General features: G+C 41.5%; 1 protein-coding gene and 1 long non-coding RNA gene across 3 annotated transcripts in view; both read left to right on the top strand.

The window, feature by feature from the left end:
• The window catches only part of LOC106043985 (uncharacterized), a 35,198-nt gene extending 30,290 nt beyond the window's left edge, over nucleotides 1-4,908 (top strand). The window contains exons 7-9 of one of the 2 annotated variants that reach the window (XR_010831246.1): nucleotides 2,171-3,937; nucleotides 4,031-4,139; nucleotides 4,823-4,908. This is a non-coding gene — a long non-coding RNA (uncharacterized lncRNA). Of the gene's footprint in view, nucleotides 1-2,170; nucleotides 4,140-4,822 lie in introns of both variants that reach the window. The other variant, XR_010831245.1, reaches the window with a different exon arrangement.
• An 8,178-nt stretch (nucleotides 4,909-13,086) lies between these two features.
• Nucleotides 13,087-24,929, top strand: part of LOC106029622 (maestro heat-like repeat-containing protein family member 2B) — a 51,556-nt gene continuing 39,713 nt past the window's right edge. Inside the window, exons 1-5 of the mRNA XM_066996572.1 lie at nucleotides 13,087-13,098; nucleotides 14,345-14,408; nucleotides 17,434-17,515; nucleotides 18,060-18,188; nucleotides 22,403-22,527. Of these exons, the coding sequence (XP_066852673.1) occupies nucleotides 13,087-13,098; nucleotides 14,345-14,408; nucleotides 17,434-17,515; nucleotides 18,060-18,188; nucleotides 22,403-22,527 (412 nt within the window). The remainder of the gene's footprint in view (nucleotides 13,099-14,344; nucleotides 14,409-17,433; nucleotides 17,516-18,059; nucleotides 18,189-22,402; nucleotides 22,528-24,929) is intronic.

Genomic DNA, 24,929 nt, shown 5'->3' with positions numbered 1-24,929 from the left:
TACGTAGGTGCCTAATGTAGTGTTCAAGAGCAAAACATCTGGATTTCTACCTGTGAAAGTGCTGTTTGAATTCAGCACCATAAATTGGATATCATAAAACTAAATAAGGTTATTTTGATGTCTGGGATCCTTAGAGAGCAATTCCCTCCCCCCAGAAAATTAAATTCCCAATTCTGTATATCTCCAGGACGTCAGAGGAATGTTCATCAAGGTTTACCTTGGAAGTTAAATATATATATATGTGTATATTTATATATTTATATCCCTTCTTCTATAATCATCCCTTCTTGGGTCTTTTCCTCCTCTGTGTCCTGTTCTAGGTAGACTCACTGCTTTTATTTTCAAGCTCTTGAGCACATCATTTCTGTAATCTGAAAGTAATTTGTTATAACACCTTCACATATGTGGTATGGTGATGACACTGTGGTGTCATCTCTGAGTTCTCGGCAGGGCTGCCCAAGTCAGTGCTAAACCAGGCTTAAGCTGTGCCAGAGGACAGCAAGCATCTAATAGAGAATGAAAAGTTTTTTGTGAGAGAAGGGTGAGGGTGGTGGTGGGAATATGGTGCAGAAAAAGCTCTGGGATATTATTTAATGCCATGCCTGTAGATAGAGGGCTTTAATAAAATAAAAAGAGCAAAGAGAAGACTCTGTGCACTCTGATGATGGATGAATATGCCTGCTTCGGTACTTCTGGGATGGATTAAGCTATTGAAAAAGCATTCAACATTGGCTAAAGAACTGTAATATATGTGAAATTCCACAGTTAATGCATCATTAAATAATTTGCTGGAACTGATTTATAGGTTCAATATACTACACTGTGTCAAACCATGTGGGATAATAAATGGTATCACAAAAATACTATTGAAACTTTTGTTCTAATCAGTCTTTTGAGTTTTAGTAGAACATAGTTCTGCAGAATGGAATTGTCCTATTGATCCTGATAGAGTAATAGGTAATAGCTTCATGCTATGTGTATTTTAAGGCTTTTTTAAGCAACCTGGTTTGTGGTCCAGTGAATCAGGCACTGGACTGTGACTTGTGGGACCCACACCCTGGTCCTTGCTCTGTCATTGAAACTGTGAGCTGCTGCTCTAAGTTCCTCCAGGCCGAGCGCTGTAATGCTGACTGTGAGATCTGAGATCTTGAGATCCCTTCGCAGGGCACCATGCAGCATCCTGTCACTTGGCTGCGTGTGTTGGTTGTAGAGAGCCAAGGATGTCAGAATGAGAAATAACATGTGAACCCAGCCTTCACAGGTCTTGGGTGACTTAACTGCTTCCAGGGCACTCTATATATGCAATATATGCAATCTATATATATTATCTATATATCTTATCTATATATCTATAATCTATATCTATCTATATAATCTATATATATATATATGCAATCTATATATCTTCCCACTCTATATATGCAATATTTGGAAGAGAAATGTTTGTTCCCTCCCTTCCAAAAGGCTTTCTTTTCTTCTGAAGCATGTTGCAGGAAGAAAGCACCCCACTCCCCCATAACTGCTTCAATTCAGTGGTTAAAGCATTTACAGAAGCAATGAACAGGCTCAGTTCAGTTCAGATCTTGCACAAAATATTATTCTCCTTGCCCTCCCCATTCCAATTTCCAGAGTATGCCTGACCTCAGGGTTGCAGGGTCTGGCTAAGCAACATTCTCAGCCAATCTTGCTGAATGAGTGTTCTCGCATACAGAAAATGATCATTTACTGGGCCAGGTAAGAAGGGATTTTTTTATTATTTTTTTACCTTGGCAGACCAGTGGTGGGATTTTCAGTCGCAGACAGTCCTGCCACCTAGTACCTAGAGGATCCTAGAGGATTGCCTTTGTGCAAGTTCTTTTGGGGGCCAGAGGAAAGAGCCCTTAGCTGGCTGGTGCATTTAGATGCTACTATAACACCAATGGATGAGCTAACTGTAATTAATAATTTATTTGATTAATTTAGCCTCTTTAAACTTCTGTACTGCATTGTTTGCAAACAAGACTGATTTTTTTCCATCATACTGAATTATTAAGTATTTTCTGCAGCTATATTTCAGCCTACATGAAGTAATTGCTAGGACTCATTTGAATCTTGAATCTGTTCATACCGTGTCATGCTCTGTCATGCTATAATTAAAATCTGTCTTCTTTCACGTTTTGTTGGAGTCCAGAGTACAATGATGACATGTAACACGTGTAACTTCTACTGTTAGTAATGCTGAAGGCGGTGGTAAGTACAAAACATCAAAAAGGGTGCCTTGTTACCTTAGTTAAAAGCAGCATTTTGAAAGTGTTGGGAGTACTGAGAGGTGTGAGGCCCCATTTAGCAGTGATTTGGGCATTTTGAAGAAGATGGTATCATGTGATTTGAGTGAAAACTTAAACTTAACGTTTTGATGAAACTTAACTGTAATGAAATCTAACATTTCTATGTGCCTGAGTGCAAGACTGTTTGCAAGCAGTGATTAACGAGAACTCTTAAGTTTATACGTAGGAGGTGTCTTTAATGTAATGACAGCCAAATCAAACACTGAAAGGAAGAGTTTCAGTGAGAAGGAGAAGGATCCGTATCTTCTGGCTAGATTATTAATACCAATCACAACCTGACGGCTCATGGAGGACCAGTGGTTTTAAAATGGCTTTTAAAGATGATCATGTTTTGGTATGGAGGAATCTCTTCCAACAATTAGGTGCTTAAAAAATTCTGTCAAGAGGTCAATAAGTCTTACAATTTCGTGACAAGATTTCCAAAAGCATCAGAGGTGCAGAGCACCCAGACCCCTTTAAGAGCTGATGGAACAGGTGCTAGTAAAAGATACTCCACTGCTGAAGAGGGAGTGGACCCTGAAATGTAAGGTTTGTCAAGATTCAGCATGGCGGTGCTCTTTATGGTGTATATGCTCAACAGAAGTTGATGCAAATACTAACTTCAGTTTCAATGGGTTCAAGAAGTACCAGGCACTCAAGGGAAACCTGGAGCACTCAGGACTACTAGCAAATTTTTGTGAAGCAAGACCAATTTTCTGCTGGTGCAAATCAGGCTAGTCTTGCTGGCCTCTGTTGCAGAAATTGGTAAAGCGTAATCAACCTACAGGGTTGAAACAACCTACTCTACTCTAGTCCAACTGAGAATCTGTCCTCAGGTATGCACTAACTTCCCTAGTTCACAGAAAGTGTTTCCTAGACAAAACAGTGACCTAAACACTTCCATCAACACCATCACTTCATTAATACTGTTTTTACTGTATCACATAGCATGCAAAATACAGGTAGTGCAAGACAAGGGAGACTACCGTCAAGATGGAAAACCTGCTAAAGGAGTCAAGTTTATTTTAAGCCTTGAAAATACACTAACTTTGGGAAAACAGGCACTTGTGAAGGACCTTGGTGAATTATGGTCCATTGTCAGAAATGTTGCAGCTAATTAGCAGCTAAAGCTTCCAGAGAGAAGAAACTGTGACACGATGGAATGGCTGTTCGCAGAGTCTCAGCCCATAGGTGTTTTGATGCTGGCAGTGTTATTGATGGGACTTCTACATTAAATTAATTTAAAGGGGGAGCCACAGCACAAGGCTTCTAAATAAAATGAATGTTCAGTAGCTTGTGCCTGTTTGGTACTTGCTTACTGACCACTGCTTTTTCAATTAGAGTGTTTTCAGGAGATGCCATTCTTGTGGAAAGTGAGATTTTATGGCCCTTCGTCTGCTCTGTGTCACTTACTACTACTGTTAGTGTTCTGTGGGTTATGGTAAGAGTTGGAGGCCTTGATCATTGCCTCCTTAAGCACAGAAGAACATACGTCTTTGGGACAAAGTATTTGCACTGGATCGTCCATGGCCTTTTCCACACACAGCAAGTTATCGTAGCACCTCCAAAAAGCATGAGGAGTTTCATTGCACATGCACAGTCACCTGCAGGATACCTGCTGTTGGCTCTCAGTGAGTAAAGATTGACCAAATGATTGCTGTAGCGCTCAGACTGGCCACTCTCTGTGATTCTGCTTTTCTTTTAACTGCAATATTTTGATGCAGCTTCCAGGGCACAAAAGAAGAAATGATGCAACTTGAGGTGAATCTTGGTGAGGAAGCAATCCAGCATGGCATGAATTGCCTGCCACTATCTGGAAATCGCTTGTGTGAGGTAAAAGCATTTAAGCGGTGAATGAAATATCACCATCCCAGTTGCATAAAGGAATGAATAAAAAGGGATAGTATTGCCACATAGCTTGGTAAATCTTCTGGTCTTCTGAATGTACACTCACAACATCTCAACAAAGACCTCTTTGTTTGCTTTCAGCTGTTAATTCCCATTTCTTCCTTGAAACAGTTGCGTGCAGACATGGCAACCTTCCTCCTGTATACACTGATTCAGTATTGGCCGTGCTGAATGTGATTGAGTAATGAAACAAAAGATCATCGGCTTCTTGTATGTCGGCAGAATTGCTTGTTTCTCCTGGTGTAGTTTACCTCGTCAGAGGTGCTTTTGAAGAAATGTGTATTCTTTCATGTTTTAGGCAATTTTTGTTCATCCAGGTCAGTATGTGCAAAAGGAGGGAGTTAGAAATTAATTATTGCCGCTTGTGCATTTTTGAGGCTTGCTTCTGCAAATGTTATTAGAACCTGGATACCGTCTCTGGGATTTCAATGAACAATTGGCACTTTACCGACCCCCCTTCTCTTGCAGCTCTTTCAAGAATTAGATCTTCCTCTTGTGGCCACTGTCAACAGCTTTTGTTTGTTACAGGAGACTGAATCATGCTCTCAGACTTGCTCAGACTCAGATTCTGGCCTGAGATTTTTCTCTGCTGTGTTTATTCTCTTTAGCGGGAGACAAGCTTTTGGAAAGTGGCTTCCAAAGCACTCTTCCTACAGTGTGTAAGTTCGCCCTGCGTTTCCTCAAGCATAACAGGTACTTTGAACGGAACATACAGTTGTTGCCACAAGTTTTGTTTTGAATGATTTTCCTTGAAAGAGGTCACTATTCCTTTACAGAATGATCTCCCACTGAAGGTAGTCAAATTTAGCTGCTCATCCACCTCATAAATATTACATTGTAGATAAGTCTTTTTTTTTAATTTTCTTTTTCGTGGTGGTAATTTGAAATTGTGCTACAAATGCCTGGCCTGTCAAAGCCTGCATACTAATTATAAGTAAATGTGACTCTTCATCTTTATAAGGAAATAATAGCTTAATCTCAGGACTGTCACTTTTCATTGGGAATGATGAAGCCCGACAGTGATGTCAAACAGCTTATCACAGCTGATACTTCAAAGGCTCTCAGGCTTGGTTAATTGGTGAAACAATAAAATAAGGAGACATTCAGCAGCCCAGTGAATGATTCCATTTGTATTTCTCCCATTCATAAGAGTCTGAGCTATCTTACTGAAGAATTATTATTTTGTGGGTGAATATAATTCAGCAGTTTATGGGGAGACCTGCTTTTGGAAGATAATTAAAGGCAGATTGACTTTTTTGATTAGTGTGCATATAAACCCAGATTTTCTTAAATGCACTCAAAACTGGGGTGAGATTTCCAGAATAATTTGCTTTTTATTAATGACGTTAACAGGCAGATCTGCAAAAATCATCAGCACACGGTAGATGCCATTTTGGGAAGCATGGCTAAATGCAACGGTGTGAAATAGGGAGGATTGGAGTTTATTTTTCTCATGATGGGTTTCTTTGAAAATTGAGCCAAGTACATCACAGTTAGAGTTGCTGGAACTTGCTTACTGCCAAACCTGGTGTCGGCCATCGGTAGTGGAGCTGCTCATGAATTTTTGTCCTTATGGTCTTGGTTGAAGCTGCCATTCCCAGCATTCACTCGTCTCCAGCATCAGATTTCTTGTTTTCTCTTCCTTAAAGGTGGAATCTGACAGGTTTGCCGTTGAGACTAGGATTTGGCTCACAGGGGCAAAGCAGATCCATCACGAACATTTCTTAGTCCCAGCTAAGGTTCTGGTCTGCAGAAACCTGTGCCAGGTTTTTTTAAAAACAAATTTTCTTTCAGGAAGCTTGAACTGAAAAGACTTTAAAAAGCTGGCTGATGTTGGTTAGTTTCATCTAATGGCCCTTGCTCAGAAGCAAACTTTGAGTAAGCTTTTCTCCTTTGTGTAGGGTATAGGAGCTCTTGGGACTTGAGAACAACTAAACAACTTTCTGGTTCTTGCCATGACCTAAAAGCCTCCCTGAGCTAAATTAAATCCCCATTTCTTCGTGTCCCTGATTTTGGCCCCACCTCGTATTTGCTGTTACTCAGACTAGCTCTGGATTCGTGGTGCATTTTTTCCAGCGGGATTTTTTGGAGAATCTGAGGAAGATCTATTCTAAGCACTGATGTTTCGGGCTGTGATGGTGTTACGGTGCCTTTCTCATAGGAAAAACACCTGCACCGTGGGCTGTGTCATCAACTGTCTCTGTACCAGCCTCCTTTTGTCGAGCATACAGGCTCTACGCATGGCCTGTTTAAATTAAGGGTAGGTGGGCAGCAGGCATCCCTGGTGTGCGCTACCTAAAAGCCCTGACTGCTTTTTGGCAGCTTCATGTGGGCTCCCACCCACTTCCCATGGATCCGTGAGCTCCATGTAGGCCCAGGGCCTGCAGTCCTTGCTCGAGCAACGCTGTAGCTGTCTCTGTCTTCAGCCCTTCAGGTTCAGTTGAGGCCCTGATCTACTGGGTGGCATCTCTGCTCATGGTAAGGGGCGTTGGATCTCAGCTGATCTGTAAGGTCCCTTCCAACCCAAGCCATTCTGTGGTGTATCTCCTGGACAGACAGGGCACGTAGTGTTGCTCAGAGACAATTGTTCTCGTGACTGTGGATTCTGGAGGTTCCTGTCACTTTGGTAGCTCCTGGCATCAGGTGCTGTCAGTAAGGAATGTGAGAGACTCCCTTGAAGCTCCCCTATCTAGAGACATGCGGAGGCATGAGGTACGGAGAGTGATTTACCAGTGCCCCAAAGGAAGTGGCGCTTTCCTTGAAAGAGAAAGACACAAAATTAAGATCTCCAGGGACTTTGTATTTTTCCTCATCCATAATAAAAATTGAAATACAAGCAAAGCAGTGCAAAGCACCTCAACAGTTTTATCCTGTTGTTATTCTACAGGGTTTCTGCTTCACTCCTGAGTTCCTATAGCTAGAAGATTTTTGTGAAATATGTATGTGTCTGTAGCGTCAGCATGATTGTACTGTCCTGAAATCAATGATGTAAAGCCTATGGAGCAGCAAAAAGCCTAATATACAACAACATGAAGAGAAGCTTCAATGTGGAAAGGAACGGTTGTGTATATTCAGGATCTGACTCTTCATCAGCTTCACTGTTTAAAACGTACCTGCTAATACTCTCTTAATTCCAGGTAGGAAACTAGGTGTGGATATCAAGCATTGCTTTTCCTTCTTTCAGTCTGAGGAAGAGAGTGAGAGAGGTACTGAACAAAATATTGCTATGTAAACAACTGAACCTGTGGTTGCACTTGCTTCAAGTAACAAGGTATTACAGCCTCGCGCATCACAGAACGAGTCTGTTTAGTAAATCCTGCACGCTGTTTTCTCGTTGTCATTCAGAGCATTCCAGTCTCAGAGCATATTTCTTCTGATACGTTTCATTTCCAGGTGCCAACATAGAACTCAGAATTTGGTTCTGCCATTTTTCTTCTCATCGTTTAATGCTATTAGATTAATCAAAGGCCGTTCTAGAGGCATACGTTCATCGTCTGAGGCAGGAGAGTGAAACAAGATTTTTATTTTTAAATTTAAATGCAGTTAGGTTTCCAGGAGAGGTGGTCGGGGTGGGAGTAGTTTGGGGGGAACCCAAAACATTATTCTTTCTATAATAGAGAAATCCAAGCAATATCTCACATGGGTATTAGTTTTTCTTTAGAAAAGCTGCTACATCCCACTCAAAGTCATACAATGGATTTTTAGGATCACAGGGACACAGGACCAGGACTACACCCACTTACTTCATTGTCTTGTCCTCCACAACGCTTGGCATCAAATGCTTCTGCAGAAGGAGGTTGTCCCTTGCTACCCATGTCATTCTCATACTGCTCTCTCGTAGTTAGATGTTGGTACTTCTGCATGAACTAGGTGCTCAGACCTTCAGTGTTTGTTCATAGACGTGCTGTTCTTTAGGGCTGCTAAGGAAAAAGTCCCATCCTTTCATTATTTCTTTCTGCTGACTAGTCTACAACTTAAACCACAAACTTTTTACTCCCCCCCCCCCCCCCCCCCCCCCCCCCCCCCCCCCCCCCCCCCCCCCCCCCCCCCCAGATCATCACTAAGTTCTTCCACAAGCCCCCAATTCACTTACAGATCCTGAAGTGCTGAGCTGCTGACTGTCAGTTGAATTGGTTCTCGGTAAACTCTCCAGTGTCTCCTCCTGACTTCTCATGAGTGTTTGGAAGGAGTTCGAAAGGGTACAAGATGCTTCAGGGTGTGTCAGTGTAATCCCTCTGCTCAGCACTTATACCAGCAGCATACTGAATGGAGCCAAACTTTCCTGAGTTTATTTCATCTTATTCTGTAATTATGCTTGGATCTGTGCAACAGTCAATGTTGTAATGGACCTTACACAAGAGGCTGTGTATTCATCATCCTTTACAGTTTTTCATGTTGCTTTTGCTAAAGCTGCACGTCTAATTTCAGTGGGAACAGGACTGAGGTGACTGCATTTGTTATGTTCCCTAACTAGAAGGAAGCTGTTCTGATAACCGCAGATGCTAAACACAGAAGGTCAATTATGCATCACATTGTCAGAAGGAAAAAAAGAAAAAGGATGTTCGAAGGCAGATGTGAGTGTTTCCAGGAAGCCTCTTGGATCTGCATGATGACTTTGTCCTTTAAACTCTCAAATTGTGAGCAAGCAACATGAAAAGGACACTGTTGAGGTATTTTTCATAATGTTCAGCAATCATTGTAGTTTATCTCCTCTGTTTGTATTAATAACCCTTTTCAGTTTTGACACTGAAATCTGTTTTCTTCCCGAGAACATTCCCCTGTGTCACCCATGCACAAGCACCTGGTTAATGGGAGGCTGCTGACAGGGAAATTAGCTTTTTTTTTTTTTTTTGAGACACTCATCTCCAGCATCAGACTTCTTGTTTTCTCTTCCTTAGAGACACTTTGAGACACATTGTCTTGAGGAATTCTCCCAGCCTCTGGAATAGCCTCTTTTCTGGGGGCAAGGATACTGAACACTAGAAAATGAAGTGTCTGAAAGGATGGCTGGTGTTGCATTTCGCAGCCTGAGCCTCACAGACATAAGGAGAGAGAGCATAGACAAGGGAAAAGAAAGAAAGAATGGTGTGGTGTTGGTCTTGTCTGCACCGAGGGGGAAAGATGAACCTTTTTAGGAATGTTTGTAGGGCTTAATTGTCTTGTGTATGGAAGAGAACGTTCCCTTCCTAACACATCTTTTAGCCCATTTTTGCCTCCATTTGCAGGATCTATCCAGAGACGCACAGGTTTCTGTGGAACTTAAGGTCTAGAAACACATTTTCTCTACCTTGAAGCAGGTCTAGCTTGGAGCTTCTTAGCCACACAGTTATTGTTTAGGGGATGGAGGAAAGGGACAATGACATTTTAGAAATGGGTGAGTTGTCGGTAGGAAAAGAGAGTAGGATTTCAGGGGAACTTACAGAGGAGCTAATAGGCTTCTGGAAGACTCTGTGAGGCTTCAGGTCTCCTCATTCTGTCCTGGGAAAAGACAGACTGTCCAAAGACATGGTGAGGTTATCCAGAGAGAAAAGCACCAATGTGGCACTTCCTATACCTGCCTACGTGAAGTGGCAGCTTCCTGAAGCAAAAGCTCAGCCAGGGACCCCAGACCCCGACTTGGACTGCTTTGGTTTCACCCTGCATAGCAGTGAATCTCACCATCTGTTTCTTACGAATCAACTGCATTTCAAGCTTATTTCCCACCTGGACCAATATCATAGAGGTAGATTCATAGGCAGGCACTCTCTGCCTAACATTGTCCCAGTGGCACAAAGCAAACATAAAGCACGTCATAAAGCCTGTTAAATTGAGTTTATGGTTGCTTTGTTGTGCTAGATATGTAGCCCACAAGATAGCAAGGAAATCAAACCACTGTCTTCTTCAAATGATATCCCATTGGAGGGTGTACAGCACCACTGCTTATCAGTAATTGTCTTTATTGTTTCTTTGGGTTCCCCCAGTTACCATCTGCTCGTTGTTTCCATTTGTTGCTTCTAGGTTGCTCCTGGAATTGCACATTTTTCATGGAAGGGACCAATTAATCTTTCCCAGTGTTACTACGGTGCTATTTACTATGCTCGGGTGATCCATCATTTGCCCTTCTTTGGCTGCTCCAATGTAAATTGTCATAATTGTTATGGCAGCATGCCTGAAAGAAGGAATTATCATCTCAGGTAAGAAGAGAGATACTGAACTTGGAGTTTGAATCTGGAAGTAGAGTTTTACAGCTGCTTTGCACACAGGAGCTTGAAACCCAGTCCTTGGTGGAAGATTCTGAGCCATATTTCTCTCATTTTCAGTGGAGCAGTGGGACACACCATGTAACTGCATGATGTTCCTTCCAGTCCTGTTTCCTGTGGCAAGCGTGATGGCATGTGACACCTGTATGATTGTCCAGGAGGTAGGTGGATTTGAAAGAGCCTTTTCTTTCTGTACGCTTAGTATTCATCCTTATACCTGGTTTATGCCCTCTTCCCTCTGACACACAACTTTAAGTTGTTCCTGTACAGGAAGTTATTCTGATATTGTAGTACTCGGGAACAACTCTGCACAAGGTTTTGTTCTTTATCACCAGAGTGGTACTACAGCAACGATCAGCTGATGGCTCATCCACAAAAGAAACACATTCTAGCACAAATAGCCAAAATATCCTGATGAGTTACAGTGAGGCACATTAGAAAGTCTGGATTTTACATATATTTACAATTCAGGACAGATGTGTACTTGCTATTTCTCTTCCCTGCTCACCCCCTCGCCCCCTCAAAGGAGAAAGGCAGATGCTAATGTAAAATCTCACTTCAAGCCTAAAGGAAATTGTGGAACCGTGAATAAAATGTGTTGCAGGTTTTCCAAAAAAGTAGTTGTCTTTTGAAAGCAACCGATGTGTTTTTTGAACGCATAAATTAATGCTCTTCTAAATTTGGAGCCCTTAGACCTTATTTTACTTCTTGGGCTGAAGTTTTTAAAATAAGTGTAAGACTAAAACACATACTTTAATCAGAAAATAAACCAAAGATGATCTAAACATCTGGTTTCACAATGAAGCTTTGAAAATTTATTTACCTGATCTGAAGACAAAAGATCAGATTAAGTACAAACCTCGCTTACACCTTGAAAAGAAACACAGCAGAAGTGACTAAGTTCTGTGTTATTTTTGTCCCATCAGAACATGGCATTAGAAGCTGCTTCTCTGCTCTGCTAGTACAGAAAACAAATGGATGGTCAGAAATAACAGTTTCCAGTGCATTAACAGCAAATAGAAAAATACATCAAAATGGGAAGCTCCATGTCAGAAGCATCAATTTCCTTTGCTCCCCATTTGGCTTGGGACAACATTTGAGGGAAAGCATTGCATGAACATGAATGACAAGCAGGGAATGAGGATGGTGCTTGAAGGTAGAGTGGGAAATGAGTGCAAATGGTGTCAAATCCTCGCCACTAACGGATTCATCTTGCTGTTGGGGTACAATGGAGATGGATAGGAGAAGGCAGGAAGAAGTAATCTACTTTAGGAATTTGTTTAGCAGAAACATAGCTGAAGCAAAGGGATAATACACAGACTTAATAGTGAAATATAATCAGATTCACATCGGCTCTTGCTGGACAATAACTCTGATCTGTGTCTTGGTATAAGTCTAATACATAGTGCTTCACATTTCATTCCCTCTGCTTTATTTCCAGTATTGAGTTCCAACTCTCTATAGCAATGCATTTTAGAACAGTGACTGATCAGCTTGGGGACTTAAATGCTGTAGTACTGGCTGAGTTAAGCAATAGACATTGCTTTAGGAATAGTGAGGGAGACTTCATAGTGTGTAAGTTCTATGATTCCTCATTAATTGACACCAGTGCTTTGCTGATTTCAGAGAGGCAACTTGACGGGCTGGATCTAGAGCGTGAACACAGTACCTCCGTATGAGGCAGTGCCAGACATGCTAGGCAGAAGCTGTCGGTGTTTGGACAGCTTTCCACCCTCCGCCTCCATTCCTAATCTGAAAACCTGACAGAAAAACAGAGAAGAATTTTCTTATGAGAGTAATTTATATGCACTTAAATACACAGGCAAGGCTGAAGAGTGTCTTGTGCCTTTTCAGAGAATCCCTTACATCCCTCTACCAAGCACATTTCCAAAATCTACCCCAAAGAGATTAGAGAAAAAGGAGTGTGTCTGCAAGACACAGAGCTGAGTTGGTTTGCCCAGATATCCATTTGGATTCTGTAGGAGACAGGAATGCAATCCCAGGCTCCAAATCTCAGATGAATACTTTACAAATGAGCACATTTTTCTTCTGTTTTCTGCTTGAAGTTGGCTAAAACTTAATCGACCTGAGTGTGGCTTCAAACTGGTGTAAATCAGAAGCTGTGACCAGCAGGTTAACACTAAAGAGAGGGAGAAATGTAATATTTTGTCTTGTCAAATTCCTCATGCATCAAAAAGTAAGTAAAGACAGGAGGACAAGGACATTATAAAGGAATGCACTTTCCAGGTGCTTCTCTTTTTCTTAGTCCTGGCTTACAGTGTCAATACAGGATGAGGTGTTTGATTGTTCTCTCCTCCGAATTTCTACTAGGCACCTAGTCTGTGTTTGGCTACTGTCGTCCTTTGCTTTGTGTCTAGAAAATGTTAGACAAACCCAGCTGTTGTAGCCACCCTTTGTTGTCAACACAGACAGCAATAGCCTTTACGCTTTGTTTTTTAATGAGTATCCATCAGGGAACAAACGATCAGGGGAATGCTTCCTAAAGAGTGCTGTAATTCACCAAGGGCAATGTGTTTCCTACATGATTAGTGCTGTGTGGTATTTACCCTCTCAACTTCTGATTAGAAAACCCAGTGGTTATCATGTCAAGCCTAGACATGGTAAGGCCGCATATGCCCATCCAGGTACAGAATATAGAAATCTGTTAGTCCTTCCTGTCTCCAACACATGCAGTAAATCTCAATTTCAAACCTCATGTCCAGGAATCAGTATCTTTGGAATCTAGAAAAAAAAGAGTATTTAATTTACACCTGGATTTGAACAGCATGTGTGCTAGTAATAATATTACTGTATGAGAATCATGTCCTTGTAGTCTGCTAGTCAGCAGCTGAGCCTAGAGTTCACCTGGTGCTGACTCCGGCTGATTCCTTTACTCAAAAGGAATAATATCCCACAGTTGTGTCAGTGGCATTGGTTTTAGCAGGTTAAGGAGTTAGGTCTTATGCTGAGAGAATCCATCCCTTTGGGAACACAGTCTGCTTTGTGATAAAAGATGTCAAATAATCACAGGCTAGGGCCTTGATTTGGGTAAATCACTGAGCTGCAGCAAATTTTAATGAGGCTAGGCCTGTTTACACCAGAATGTGACCTCCTATTTCTAGTTGGTTTCATACTGCCTTTGGCATTTCACTTTGTTCAAAAGGAAATATTGAACAGGAGATCTGTGGTAGCTCTGTGTCTTCCAACGTTAAATACAGTAGTGAAACCGAGAAGGGGAAAATTCTGAGTGTTGAATTTGAGAAAGGGAAATTTTCTCAGCTACTCCAGCAGGCATTCTTTTTTTTTTTTTCTTTTTTCAAATCAGAGAGAACACTGCTAAATCATAAATGTAATATCAAAGCAACTGTGTAATTTGATTGTTTTTTCTCCACTCACACTACCTTACTCCTTTCCTGTGTTCCCATGTCATAGTCTGCATCTTAACTCTTTTAGCTTAGGGGATTCTTGCAAGGTGGGTGCGTGATGTTTGCACCCGACTGTGCTGTTTTCCAAGCTAGACCCTAGCATGCTGGTTTTGAGCTAGCAAAATGGCTCTGTGGCATCTCCACGTTTCTGGTTTTTACCAGAACTAGTATGGAAGGGCTAGATGTTGTCTTTTTAATTGTGCAATGTTGAAACTTGTAAAGAAAGGCCAACCATCTGTAACATTTCAATTTCATCTCTGAGTAGCCCAGCATGACACTATCCTAAGATGATTAAATGAAGATTTTTACCTGTTGAATTCTGGCAGAGGGTTCCATAAGCAAGCTCATGAAAGTTCCTCTACACTTGAAGCAGTCAGCTTGCTTTGAAAGTATATTGCTAATGGGCACTTGAAAAGCTGCAGTATTTATTTTGCTTATATTGCTTTCTGTGCGTTTCATTTTTCAGATGTGGGTCTTTGTTGCAGATTGTGGCATTAACAAGCTAAACACATGCTTCGAGTCATCCTCAGGTGAGCCTGTGTATTCCATTCCCTTGGTTATCTTCCAGGTTGTCCTTGATCTATCGGAGTAAGAGTTAAAAATAGCTTCATGTGTGAGTCTTACAGGCTTCCAGTGTAAGAACCCCAAACTAGAACCCCAAAACCCCCCCAAAAAAGAAAGAAGGAAAGAAAAGACTCCAAAAACCATTAGAAAAGGTCTGTCTTACTCTAGAAGGGACTGAAGGCTCTGGTTGATTCTTTTAAGGTGCAAAACCACAACTTAAAGGATAACAAGTCCTCACTCTTGTCTGGAAAATAAGGTGAATAAGGATTATAGGGTTTGTATTTCTGGTTTATTTATAAATAAAGCAATGTATGTTCTCTGCATTGAGGTAGATGGAGAGAGTGAGTTGTCTAAGCTTAAGTGAGAATTAAGTCCAGAGTTTTGAGGAGTTATGTTCTTTCTGTCAGGCTGCATCCTGCTGCAGCAGAAGAGTATGGGCAGGTTTTACCAGGTCAGTTTTACCCCCAATTTTACCTTTGTGCAGCTAGAGATATCAGTATCCTGCTTTTAATCTTTTTTTTTTTTTTTTAAAAAAAAAAAAAAAGCTGTTAAGTTGGAGTTCAGCCATCTGTTTGTGCATGTGAAATACAGAGGCATGGGCTGACTTTCCACTGGAGGCTAATAGGATGCTGCCTCATGTGACAGCTTCATTTCCCTTTCACCCCTTCCGAAAGCTCAGACTGTGTCTTTAGGGATGTTTCACACATTTGCAGAAAGACCTCTGCAGGCCTTTGTACTGTGAGATCGTATGGCATCACCTGCAGAACAAAGAATGATCATGTCAGAGCTATGTCTACAAAAAGCCAAATCGTGAATTTGGTTTGCAAAACTGTAGTAGGGCAGATGAGGAAAATAAACCGATTTGTGTGAGGAAAAGGATTGTGTTGTGTTTGTTGCCATTTTGATTGGCACATAAAGGAGATAGGAAAATCCTTGTTCACAGATGAAGATTTGCGCGTTCCCCAGAGCAGCCACATTTATTTTATATTTACCCTACCTTCTTATATATCTGCTCTGCAGGACTAGGCAGCAGGGAATCACATGCTTCACATTTGAAAGAAAGGGAAAATAATTGCTAGTCCTCCTTATCTGTTATTGATGATAGCATCTTGTAGAAGGCAATAGTAGTACTAGATAAGACTGACAAATATTCTAAGTCTGGAAATGGAAAAAGGCAATTGAGAAAATTACAGCAAGAAATAAACATTTGCCAGACAAAGTCTTCCTATTTTTGAAGGTCAGTAGATTAGAGACGTTGCAGGTAACTTGAGAAGATCGCTTATGCCACAATTCTTAGCTAAGGTAAATAAATTTAGCTCCTGATAACAACAGTTGCTGTGGTTTATTCCAGCTGAACAACTGACTGTTTCCACACTTGTGAGATCAGTGTTTTATGAAGCTTAAAACCACACTAACAGAGGAACACACACACAGAGTACTACATGCAACTGTTTTACGGCGACATAAATTCAGTGACTTTGTGGGAGAACTGCCAGAGCAAAAATTGTATAAATCAGAAGAACAATAATCTCAAGCCTCTTAAAGGAAAATTAGAGAAATCTCTAACTCTGTTATGGCAGCAGTGCATTTGAAGATTGCCTCTCCTCCATCAGCCCTTAGAACACACCGTTGTCCTGAATGGGACTGAGAAGCATAAAGCAGTCATCACTTTAGGGTAAACCAGGCTGAGCAGACATACCAATGAGCACAAGGGTAGAATCCTTCAGTGAAAAGTGCTTTTGGGAGATGACTTAGATCTGTTAAAGTCCTGTATGGGTAAAACCTCTTTTGCGTTCAGCACAACTTGAGGAATGAGGCAAAAAAATGTATCTGCAACGCTAAAATGAACAAGCTAGTTCATGGACCCCTTCACTGTGACCCTACTCCTCTTCAAGCTGACCTCACTGTTGCTGTTTCTCCACCTTTTCAAAACCGAGTCCCTTCCACAACTTGACAGAAAGCCCTTTGTCCTCTGTGAACAGTATTTTCCTTTTAGAAAAACAGTAATGCAGCTAGCTTCAAGCAGAGCCATCACCGAGCAGGCTTCGTGGCGCAGCTCATCTGATACCCCATAAATCCAAACCCACATACCTGGGGCTGTCTCTTACCCACAGTGGGCACAGTGCTAGCACCATCTCCAGAGTACGGCAGCAGATGGTGTGCTTTAGGGCAACAGAACTGGCAGAATCTGGCAGATTTTGTATCTCGGAGGTGATCATGTTTTACTCTTTCCTTCCCTCGCTCAGCCTAAAGGTGACAAGGTCAGGTTTTGACATGTTGTACTTTAAAGCAGCTGCAAATAGAGTACCTAAATGGAATGATTGCATTAAAAGCCCTCTCGGGGCATGCCTGGTTCACTGGTTCACATAAGTGAGGTGGCCAGCTTTTCAGAGGTGCCTGGCAGATGCAACAAGGAGTCTTTTTTTTTTTTTTTTTTCAGTGGAAGCCGTTGGGTTCTGAGTATCTGTCTCACTGTGCCAAGATTTCATTACCATTATTTTAATCAGGTGCCTTGGAGGCAAATTACAGGCTGATTAAATTTATGAATAATAATTTTTTCATTAAGGTATACTGTACAATTAAGTACCTATTTTATTGTATACAGACTTTTTAATTACCTTTTTCCTTTTAATCACGTCACTTGGTGTAATATCTACAGAATTAGCCACAACATTTTTGTTTAGGAATGATCAGAGGCAAGCTGAGAAATAAAGTTACAGCATACCATAATCCACCCGTTCCTATAATTAAACTTGCTAATTTGCAATATTAATGACATTTACAGGTGTCACGAAAACCGGGTTACATTGGGTGTGCTGCTTTAGGGACTGAAGCATTACAGTTCTTTCTTGGTTTACATCTTTTTCTTCCGAAGGAAGATGCACATCTTTAAAAGGACATTAAAATGTTGCTCTTTAAAGAAGGGCACATTGCGCGTGGTCTTTCATTTTCTGTTCTGTCTCACCTTGCTGTAGAGTCTGCCTGCCTGAGTTGTCACCAAGAGCTGTTTTCTGCTGCTGTTGGATCTGGCCGTGGAGCAAACAGTAGATGATTCAGATCAGACACTTCCCAGGTGAGTTAGTCAATGGCTGTGCTAATGGAAACAGAACACTGGCAAGTTAGTACAGCAATTTGAAGTTTAGACACTGTCTTAAAAATAGTTTTAGAGGAGGAAGCAAAGCACCACACTTACAGCCATGCAACTGTGTTACTCCACGTGTGTCCCTGTAAATATATTGAAGGCTTTCCCCATAAGCCAGGAGGACAGAAAAAATTTTGCTACTGCGTGGAAGCTTCCTTTAAATATACTGTCTTTTCATGGGACCTGGATTGTGTTTAGGTGCTGCATTCCAGTGCATCATGTGCATTGTTGGTGACATGCTGATCAACCAGCTGAGGGTAGCTCCAGGGTTTGACAGGAAGAGAAGAGCCCTTGGCGCATATTGGGCTGTTCTTGTGGGTGTTTACATGAAGGGATTTAGTTCCTATTTAACAGCTTACAAGCTTGGCGAGTTCCAATTTCTTAGTCTCATATGAACTAATTCTCTCTCTGGCAAAATGAATTTTCATCTTCAGACAAATGGGTGTGTGCCTATTTCTTGCTCTTCCTCCTCCAGGAAGCTGGACTGGCTGAGGCTTAAACAGAGTCGTGGGAAGAGATTTGGACATTCAGATTTCAAAAAACATTGCAAACCTTTCCACTGGGATCTCCACAAGTGGAGGCTAGAAAAAGGCAGCCAGCAAAGGTAATGTCTGAAGATACTACCGCCATCTAATATCTGTGTTAATTCAGATGCTTGACTACTTTTCATGTCTCAGGAAATCTCCTACAGTTTCACATTATTTGGAGCTTCTGGCTTGTTGTTTGTCTGTACAACACTTCATATGAAGGGAGCAGGGGATGTTCTACTCAGAGATGCTGAACAGACCTGGATTCATAAGGTTTGAAAGCAATCAAACGTATTTTCTCTATCTGCCAGAGGCATGAGGGAAAACAGTCCAGTGATGATCTGGAAACCTTTTAGTGTTCTCGTGTCACATCAGTTTTGGAAGACTTATCATAGAAGTCTTCCTGGTAAAAATCTCCATGTTTTCCTCAACAGTCTCAAATAATTTCTAAAGGATTTCTGAAAAATAATCTTCTAAGTGATATGGCCTTTGCATGGACTAACATTCGTCTCCTGTGGTTTCCAAGAGTACAGCATCTAAAGATAGCATCAGATAGGTCACTATTGGTTAGCTGAGGAAACCCTGAGGACAGTTAGGACATAATAATCTGCTGTGCATTATTTAACTGCTGGAGGAAGTAGGATGCTTTATAGAGAGCGGGATTTTTTTTTTGTTTGTTTCTTTCCTGTTGATACAGGCCTGCCTGTGACACAGGTGCATCATCAGAATTTCAGTGATGAGCCATGTTCACTATCCAATGGCATGTTTCCACCTCCTTACACATTTCTTCCTTTTGTTGTCAATGGTCTGGGTCAACATCTTGGATTATGGCTAGAAGTAGATTTCATTAACACTCTCAACATCAGCTGGGAATGTAGTTCATGGTGTAAAATTAGACCCTCACTTGTATCTGTCCTTTGCATTCTTCACTCCAAAATAGGGATCTAGCGAGCCACTGCTGTTCTTGGTAGTCTCTCATATCCTTCCTGATCATGTCCACCCACAGAGAGGAGATGTAAAGGGAGATATGTGGGAAATGAACAGCGTAATCTAGATTTGTGGGAGCAGTTCTGGAATAAGACAATGTAAGGACAGATATTTCAGAGTTGCACAGTACTTGGTTGGCCGATCAGTTTCCATGTTTCTACTCATACACTTCAGATTGGGCTTACATGAGTGGAGCATCTCTGTGGTAACAGTAATTCAAGGTAACAGCTGATATTTTCACACAGGACTTGACAGTTTTTTAAGAAGATGTAGAAGAGAAGAGAGCTGATGTGTGTCTCAGTGGGCAAGTGCTCTTAGATCACAAGGATGGCTCCACAGCTGCCTTGAGTGATTTACAGATAGGTAAACAACAAGGTTATAACCAGCACCTGTTCAGAAATCAGCTGCTGTTTGGCTTTGATTATGCCTCCTCTACAGACGAATTGGTACCTCATGCTGCAGAACTAGTGCATTAGGCTTGGTCCTCTGAAAGTCACCTCACACTTCACTGGCAAATAAGGAGCCGGGCTGTGTGCCTATTTCTTCTGTTTGGTGACATCTTCCTTTTGGAGCCAGCCTCACTGAAAGCAGCAGTGCCACTCACAGTGTTAGTAGTAATACTGACAACTTTTTCTAAAGCTTGGGTCAGCCACAAAGACAAATCCTGAAGCACTTAGAACTAAAACACCATTTAAAGAATGCAGGTTCTTCTCCCTACTCTCAACCCGCCTTTAAGTGAAAAGATCTGCCACAGTCTTCCTAGCTTTGGCACAAGGGAGAGAAGATATTAATGGGTTAGATTTGAGATTCTTGCTTTCCCTGTATAAATCCCTTTATTCTAAGTAATTCCAATAAAATAAATTAATGATTTCAGAGAGCTAGCAACTTCTCAGTGAACAGTCACAGCCAGAACTTGGTTTTTGTGTGTTTTTATTTTAGAAATGAACTTTGAGAAAGAAAAATGGAGTAGATTGAAGTGGAAATAATAGTAGGAGACTTGGGAAGAGGATCTTTCTTGAATTATTTTGTTCTCATTTATATAGCATAATATTGCTAATATTAATGAAAGACAGTTGCAACTTGGCTGTTCAGTTATATGACTCAGAGCAGTGTTTTATAAAATACAATCTGAAACATTAATAGCAAACAGTTTATCCAAGACTAAGGAAAAAAAAAAAAAAGAAATAGGAAAATGAAATATGTCTTCTAGTAAGTCCTGAAACATGTCTTGCAGGCCACAGTGCAAATATTTCAAATGTGTAGAGAGTAGGATGACATTTCCTGAAGTCAAAGGAAAAAAGAAATAGCTATCATGGGAATCAAGCTGCAACACTTGGCTCTTCATCACCTTGATTTACAGTAGAAGGCTAAGGCTTATTTACTGGAACTTTGAATTGAAATTCGGAACCTTTATGCACCTTATTGATGCTTTGCCTCTCACACAGAAGTGAAAATGCTGTATTTCTCAACAACGCCCACTGCTCTGTTTATTACTGAATTGATACCTGAACTCAAAGTTAAAAGGAGCCTACAACACACCTCCTTCTGTAGCCTGTTATTAAACTGATAAGGACTTTTAATAGCAATCCTTGGGAAAAAAATCTTCATAGATAGCCCTCTGCCTATTTTACCAGACATAGATTGACACATGGCTTCAAAAGATTCATCACCAGTGGTGAACATCATAGTGTATAGTTCCATTGTTGGTATGTTATCAAAGACCTCACTGATGCAGAGAACATATTCATTAATACTGGGATATTAGTATCCAAAATAGTGTACAGACTTGCAGTCAGAGCTGCAACATAGTATAGAAATAAAATCTAAAATAAAAGTTGGATTTAGACATACTGATTTTCCCCCACCTAGAATGTCTTTTTGGTTGGAAATTTTCCAGTGACTTATTTTCTTGTTGGAATTTGCTGTGGCTTGAAATGGTTCATGAAACTCAAGGGTAACCTGGGGTATTTTCCCAGGGAGGGCAAAAATCAGGCTGCTAGGACACAGACCTCTGCTGTCAGCCGCCACACCAGCACTGGTGTAGGACATAACTCCTTGCCACGGGACACTATGGGAAGTATAAATGTGGTTCAGAAAGACAGTAGAGGATTTATGCATGGGTGGCTGTTAAATAGAATGGTGCAGATATAACCAACAGTTGAGGGGGTTCTTAAAATTTTGGCACCTGAGAAAAATGACACAAAGAGAATAATCATTTAAACCTTCCTTTCTTCTTCTGTCTTTTGCCTAACCATGGGCTTGTGCCCCCTGTCAGAAAAGAGATCTTTGGCCTGAAATAGTAATGCCATTCTTATGACCGCAAAGGTTTCTTTTCCTGAGAATTACTTCTGTAACTGGGACGAAAAGCAATTTTGGTGATCCATTTTGTGAAGGGTTTCTTTGATCTCTTCATCTCCTTAAGACACCCACATCTTCTTTTCCATCAAAAGTTACTTTCTCCCTTGAGCAGGGCACAAGACTAAAAAGAACATGATCTTGGCTGAATAAAAGGGATACACCGAAAAGTGCTTTTGCTTTTTTTCTTCTTTCCTCCTCTTCCTCTCTCTTTCTTTCTAAGGACTGATGTCACTGATTTTGATGCTGACATTTGGGTCAACTAAAATGACTGGGATCGGACAGCATCCAGACATCCCTGCTGCTGAGCCACAACAGTGCACAATCACTTGGGTGAAAAGAATGAAGTAGCTTCTACAAACGCTGCTGAGCTCCAGGCCGTCAGTAGAAACACGTAAATGCCAGATGGAAAAGATTACAGAGCACAGACACTAGCCATGCCTTATTACCTTGCCTAATAAACACTCTTTATTGCCTTTGAACCTCTCAGTACAAAGCTGTCCTTTATGGATCCATGATTTAACCTGGCAGTTCAACCAGAGTGTTAATGAACTTCTTGCCAGGGATGCTATTGCAATACAAGGTATCTGCAATTTGGGTTGTTTTCCTCTTATTCTGTTTTTGCACCTGCCCAGATCAAAGTGACCCTGAGAGAAATGCGACTCAGATCCAGGGGAACTGAGTTGTTGCAAGTTGCCTTGAGAGATGGCTCTCATTGTATTATAGTGCTCCTAGAGTCTTCTTTAAAATGGAGGGGAAACAGCTTTCTCATCATCTTCCTTCTAGTTGCAAATAAGAGTGCTAGAGAAGGGCTGATGGGAGTGCGTGTAGATTCCTGAGAGGGATCAGCACCCTGTTCTTTGTCCCCCATCCCTGCTACCTTCTAATTCTGATTCATGACTTCTCTTTGCCTCACCTTGTCACCCACCTCTTTTTCTTGTCCTTTTAGGCTTTGGGCAGACTGCTTCTGCTGCAAGCTGGCAGAGGAGCCCCCAGCACAGTGCACAACAGTCCTGGTTACAGCCTGCAGCCTTGTGCTCCTGCCCGCAGTCTGGAAGTACTTGACTCCAGCAGGTGAGATGCCGACTGTGAAAGACACAGTGCTCACTCTTCCATCCCCACAGTTGCAGCCTGAACATAACCAGTATCACAGAAAAGGTGTCAACTATCAACATACTTCCTTTTTGAGGTTAGAAAATATTTCAATTCAGCTTTTCTCCCATCTGGAAATACCGCTTCATTTGTTATTTTCAGTTTCTCCTGAAATGTTTTAGACTCCTGTTCTTTGGTAAATGGATCCGTTGAAGATGACTGTGCAGTAACCTCTGGGCTAACGATCCCTGGAGGGACTGTGTTGAGGGGATTTCTGTCTCCAGAGCTGGCAGGATTTGTTACCTGTTAGAAGGCAGCAGTGTGCTTACAGGTGGCTACAGATAGTTCAGCCACCAGGAGGAGATAAAGACTCACTGTTTTACAGCGCGTCCTCTTTGGACCACTTTGCTCAGTGCCTGCCGGTTGGTTGAACTGTTTGCAGCCACCTTTAAAGCAGAGTTAGAAGGGAGATGATAATGCTAGACAGAAAAATGGGCAAGTTTGGGAGGAGCAGATTCTGGGTCACTTCTGTAGTGCCTCGTGGTACACACACAGTCTTGATGGAGTTTCAGGACATGACTGAAGGAGGTGCTCACATCCATGATTAAGTGAGGAAGGCACTGCTTGTAGGATGTCTTCTGGTCAGTTCTCAGATATGCTGGAGGCTGAGCATTTGCTATATCAGCTTACCAAGGAAAACTGTGCAGAGCCAGGGAAGGAGGATAACATCATTTTCTTAAACTCAAGCAAGCACACAGGACAGCTCTGTTAAGACAGCAAGATGGTCAGCCATGGATCCAAGGCAGCTGCCCTACACCTTTCCAGGGCACTGGTAGTTGGGAGGAGAGGATACAAGAAGAGAGGAGCAAAGTGACAGAGAAATGATCTGTGCATAACAACATCATTTGTATAGTGTAGAGTCAGGTGAGTCATTGCCTGTGAACCTGAGCATTGTGAACCTGAGCCTAAGCATTTCCAGTATAGGTTGGAGCAGATGAGGAGCTGCTCAAACTCATGCTCTGAGTGAGAGACCACCAACCATTCGTGAACAGGTGGAGGAACACAACTGGGAACTGGGTGAGTTCTCACAGACCTGCAGGCAGTGTGACAGGAGTAAGCAGTTGTGCTCCCAGCACACAGGAGGCCAGCAATGAGGAGAGGTATAACGAGCCAGATGCAGACCATGGGCATTGTTTGAGGAGCAATAATGGGAGATGGCCTGAGCTCTTAGCAAAGGAACCCAACTCACTCAACCTCCAGAAGAGGCAGCAGCAATGTACCTCCATGTAGCAGGCTTTTCAAAATGCCAGTGTTACTTTTCAGAGTGAAATGGATTAATGATGTTTAGAATTAGGTCGCTGACTGCCTAGGGAAATGTACCTTAACCTTTGATAACCCTCATTCTGGGAAGTAAATGTCAATTAGGGCTTATTTAAAGGAGACTGACCTTTTTAACCTGCACTACTGTGTGGAAGATGCAATTGATCTATGGAGAACCTGGGGAAATGTATTTTGTTTACCCAGAGAAAAAGATTGCAGAGAAATTAACCCTTTTGTTTTCTGACACTCACATGCCATTTTAAGGCTGAATGCAAAGCTGACCAAACCCTTCTAAGCCATTAGGAAAATCAGTAATTGACATCTCCAGTAGAAGATCACTAGAATCTGGTTAGAATATGAGGCAAAAATTGCTCCTTGAGTGCTTCAAAAATTTCACGTGCTCATTGCATTCATTGTTTGCAGTGGGGATTCAAGCATTCATTACTCTTCTTGCTTTCTGTGGCATCTAGGCAACTTAAGCACCATTTAGGATGAAGTAAGCTGTTTAAATGCCTACATTTAGGTGAGAAGAGTTGAACATTTTGCTAAAGGCTGCTGTGCAACCATGCACTGAAGAGAAGTTTTACTGCAGACATTTGTGTGGTGTGACACATGTAGGTTTGAGAACTTGATTTTAAAAAGCCATAACCCCCAGGTTCACAGCATTCCTTTGAACTATCCTTAGGGTGAAGCAAGGAGAAAGCTCCTTTTATCACTTCGCATTATTAATTCATTAGGATCTCTTAATGCCAGTGGTATGACATTTCAGTCTCTGTATATCAAGCATTAGTTATTGTAGCCTCAGGAGTTGTTTTCTGCCAGTCTTTGCAGCTACAGTAAATGTTTCCTGTAGGTCAGCTTTAAGATAATATCTTACACCCTTTAGCCCTTCTTAATATCCTGGAGAAGGAATGTTTTTCACTTCAGTGTATTCTAAGGATTCCTTCTGACTGTAACTAGACAATGGACAAGGAATGTGCCTCAGAAGTCAGAGCGAAAGCTGCAGATAAAGTTCATTTAACACATAACAACATTGAATAAGAATTAATAGAAATAAGATAGAA

This window comes from Anser cygnoides, chromosome 4 (assembly GCF_040182565.1).
Source record: "Anser cygnoides isolate HZ-2024a breed goose chromosome 4, Taihu_goose_T2T_genome, whole genome shotgun sequence".
Classification (NCBI taxonomy): Eukaryota; Metazoa; Chordata; class Aves; order Anseriformes; family Anatidae; genus Anser; species Anser cygnoides.
The sequence above is the reverse complement of the archived record's forward strand: the minus strand, read 5'-3'. Positions and strand labels throughout refer to the sequence as shown.